Source organism: Capsella rubella, unplaced genomic scaffold, assembly GCF_000375325.1.
Source record: "Capsella rubella cultivar Monte Gargano unplaced genomic scaffold, Caprub1_0 scaffold_5, whole genome shotgun sequence".
NCBI lineage: Eukaryota > Viridiplantae > Streptophyta > Magnoliopsida > Brassicales > Brassicaceae > Capsella > Capsella rubella.
The window spans coordinates 5,442,045-5,445,978 of record NW_006238919.1 but is presented as its reverse complement, the minus strand read 5'-3'; the positions used below and the strand labels follow the sequence as shown (position 1 = coordinate 5,445,978).

Here is a 3,934-nt window from a genome sequence, read left to right as displayed (position 1 = left end):
CTGGAAATATATGATTGTCGAGTGCATAATTTTAGATTTTGTAGAACAGTTTCTTGAAGATCTAAAAGAAATTTGAAATTTACAGTAGGATGTCCAAATGAACTTTCAATCATATTATTCTTCTTCTTAAATTAAAGATATGTACAACGTATGGTAAAGATTTCTTCAAGAAAACAATGAATTCAGCTTGTTATAATGCCCCAACCGTCACCTCTTGTGATATGCCCTATGTCTACTCCCAGCCCATGGGCCTAACTTCCTTATTTGGTCTGCCTTGTGATCTCGTGGGATTAACCCTATTCGACAATCGAATTGCTACTTCCCAGAAGCTATAAATATTTGTTACAAACCCTACAAATCACCACATGATCTTTTTCTATGTTTTATACTCACTCGTACAGTTCTAATAATCACTTCCTAGAATGTCACCCATCCTACAACTCTAGCTAGCATAAGCACACTTTACTCTGGTGTTCTCTAAATATCTTTGAACAAAAATATAATTATATTTTAGTGACATAGTTGGCTAAATTAATTCTTTTTAACCTCTTCGTATACACGACCATATTAACCTGAAACCGAGGTATCACAACATGACGGATATTCTTGCTGCTATAGCATGGAAGAAGATAGGGAAGCATGCCGGTTATATGACTGATCGTAGGCTTATCAAGGGTATGATTTGTTAAGATGGGTAAGATGGATTAGGTGGAATCCATGGCAATTTCCTTGGTTGTCGCCTTCTGGGCTGCTTTGTTTTTAGTCGTATGGAGTACTGTTTAGAGCTAGGGTTTTCGTGGCCAAGAAAATCTTGAAGAGAAGCTTAGGTCGTGACCAGCACCTACTGTAACAACTTGCCCCGTGGACTCCACGCCACAACCCGGCAACAGCAGGCGCTGCAGCGTGATTAGTGGCTCAGGTTTGTGCGTGGACCATTGCTAAGGTGACGGAATAATATTTTTTACATATGGACTATGTGTTCAGATTTTATGACGAATCTATGTTACAGGGAGATAATTGTAACGCCCATGAATTATAATCGGCTAAGGGGCTTGGTGCTGACCAACACCAAGGGGTGTTGCTCAGCACAGTGAGCCAAAGATTGTTTTGATTTGGTTCAATATCAAGTTTTTTGTGGTTTCTTAAACAAACATCCATGCATACCAAAATCAAAGATGGTTTTGATTTGGTTCAATATCAATATAAAGAGGAGGACGCCTCAATCTATTTAAGGGTTCTCTTGCCATCTATTTTCTTGTTCAAGAGTGCATAAGAGAGATTTTGGTATGCATGGATGTTAGAGAGGAGAGAAGAAGGTTACATAGACGTGTTTTCCTAGTCTAAGATGGGTTTTTTGAGGCAACGTTTCAAGGACGATCTAGCTAAAATTTAGTGGGATGATATGTAGTACTATAGAAATAATACCTGACAATGTGTTTCTGATTGAAACGGTTAGTTCGTGAACTAACAAGGTACTAATGTGGATATTTATCATGAATTATTGATTAGTTGCAAGTTGCATTGTTGGTTGGGTAACGAGCTCGGTTTGAGATGAAGTCTTATAGAAGTTTCCATGGATAATTGAGTTAGGTGTAGGTTGATGGATAACCAAGGTCAAGCTCCAGAGTGTAGGGTTGAAGCTAAAAAGGTGACTCGGATGGTGCTAAAGTCCATGGCTAGAGCGGAATCGAGTAGTCCACTCCATGTCTCTTGTTACTTGGTTGCGTAGGGTTGATTGGTTATTAAACTATGTACCAATAAGAGGTTTTGTTTGGAATACGCTGTCAAGCGAAGCTTGATCCCCGGGATGGGTGAGTCAAGTGTCTTGATCAGACGGATGACAAAGTGGTCCGGTAGAGGAGGAGTCAAAGTTAGTAAATGGTTGAGGCGTTTGTTAAGTTAAGTACGTTTGTATGACAATTTTTGGTTGTTGCACGGTTTGGGTTAGTTGGATCTAGATTGAACTCGTGGAAGCTTTTGTAATTAATGATGGTTATCTCATGAAATTTATGGAATTCTAGTGAGATCGTTTTCCGTGCGTAATGTGCAAGAATTGAGAATTCGAATTGAGGTGTTTCAGTTTTGTATTATAGCGTACGTATGCGATTCTAAGATAGCTTTTAAATGGAATAGACTTGTCTAGGTCGATTAAACGTTTGACATGCTAAGAAAAAACTTGGAAGTGTTGCCGAGGTACGTGATCTTAAAGTGATTAGTGGCTCAGGTTTGTGTGTGGACCGTTGTAACAATGATGGGATAAGTTTCTACATATGGACTTTGTGATCAGATTTGATAAGGAATCTATGTTAGAGGGGAAATAATTTAATGCCCATAAATTATAATCTGCTAAGGGGCTTGGTGTCGCTCAACACCAAGGGGTGTTGCTCAACACCGAGGGGTGTCGCTCAAAAATGTGACTCCGACTATGTTTGTTCTCAGTTTTGTATGCTTTTTAACGGTTTCGCACAAATCCTAAACTATTCTCCATGAAAAGAGGACGTCTCAATCTATTTAGGGGTTCCCCTCCCAGCTGTTTTCCTACCCATGAGTGAAAAGGGGATGTTAGGGAGGAGAGAAGATGGTTACAAAGGATGGAATGAAGGAGAGTTGTGTTTTTGTGGCGTGGAAGAGGAGAGGGAAGCATCATTGGTTGTGTGTGGTCTTGCTCCTTACCAATATTTTTTTCCTAATCCAAGGTAATTGAGAATTCTTAGGCTCATCTAGGAGTGATTTTTACGGATTTGTGATGGGTAAGTTAGATTAGGAGGAATTCATGGGTTAATTCCTTGGTGATTGCCTTATGGGGCTACTTGGTTTTGTGGTTATTTTTATGGGAAGTGAGAATTGTGGAGACTTAGGGTTTTATGGGCAAGTGGAGCTTGAAGAGAAGCCCTAGTCGTGACATCAGGGTTGGTGTCGCTCGTTAACAGCCCCTATAGAGGGACTGCGTAAACTGGTCTGAGATGGTTGTTTTGAGCCAATGTTTGGAGGATGATCTAGTTAAAATACAGTGGGATGATACGTGGTACTATAGGACCCATATCAAACAATTTGTTTGCGAAGTGAACGGTTAGGTAGTGAATTAATAGAGTGTTAATGTGGAGATTTTGCATGAATTGATGATTTGTTGCAGGTTGCATTATTGGTTGGGCCAACGGCTTGGTTTGAGCTAAAATCTTGCAAGAATTTCCATGGATCATTGATTTAGGCTTTGGTTGATGAAGAACCAAGGTGGAGCTCCATAATATATATTTAACGGTAACATGGTTCATCGGAGAGGCAAAGTCTGTGGCCGGAGCATAATGGAGTATTCCAACCCATCTCTCTTCTTACTTGTTCGCTAATAAGTGGCTGGTTGTGCGATTAAATACCAAGATGAGGTGGCATTTGGGATACGTGGCCAAGCGAAACTTGATATGGGAAGCGGAGTCGAGTGGCTTGATCACACGAACTGTTCCAATATATGAGGAATCAGAGTCAGTGAATGCTGGAGGCGCTTATTAAGTTAAGTCAATGTCTGATCGTCGCGTTGTTTTTGTCTGTTTGATCTAGCCTAATCTTGTTGAACCTTTTGCAAGAAGTTGAATTCGCGCATGTTGTCTTGTTGAAATGTATTAGCGGGTTCCCATAGGCATATCAATCGGGCTGGCCCGGCCTGGCCTGAAACCCGTAAAGCCCTCATATATTTGAGTCCGGCCCGGCCCAACCTGAAAAATATCCGAGCCTATATTTCAAAACCCGGCCCGGCCCAACCTGAAAAATATCCGAGCCTATATTTCAAAACCCGGCCCGGCCCTTACAAGGCTACAAGTTTTTTTCAGGCTTTTCGGGTTTTACTTACGGATAAAAAAAATCAACTTCTAATTTCATAATAGTTTTAAAAAAAAATACTTAAAGGTATACTATAAAAAGAATGCATCAAATTCTAAATAAC

The 3,934-nt window shown here is 40.3% G+C and overlaps 1 protein-coding gene across 1 annotated transcript in view; it reads left to right on the top strand.

Annotated features, from left to right (window-relative positions):
- Positions 1–2,544: 2,544 nt before the first annotated feature.
- The window catches only part of LOC17885963, a 3,900-nt gene continuing 2,510 nt past the window's right edge, over positions 2,545–3,934 (top strand). Inside the window, exon 1 of the mRNA XM_006293252.2 lies at positions 2,545–2,696. Coding sequence (XP_006293314.2) covers positions 2,545–2,696 — 152 coding nt within the window. The remainder of the gene's footprint in view (positions 2,697–3,934) is intronic.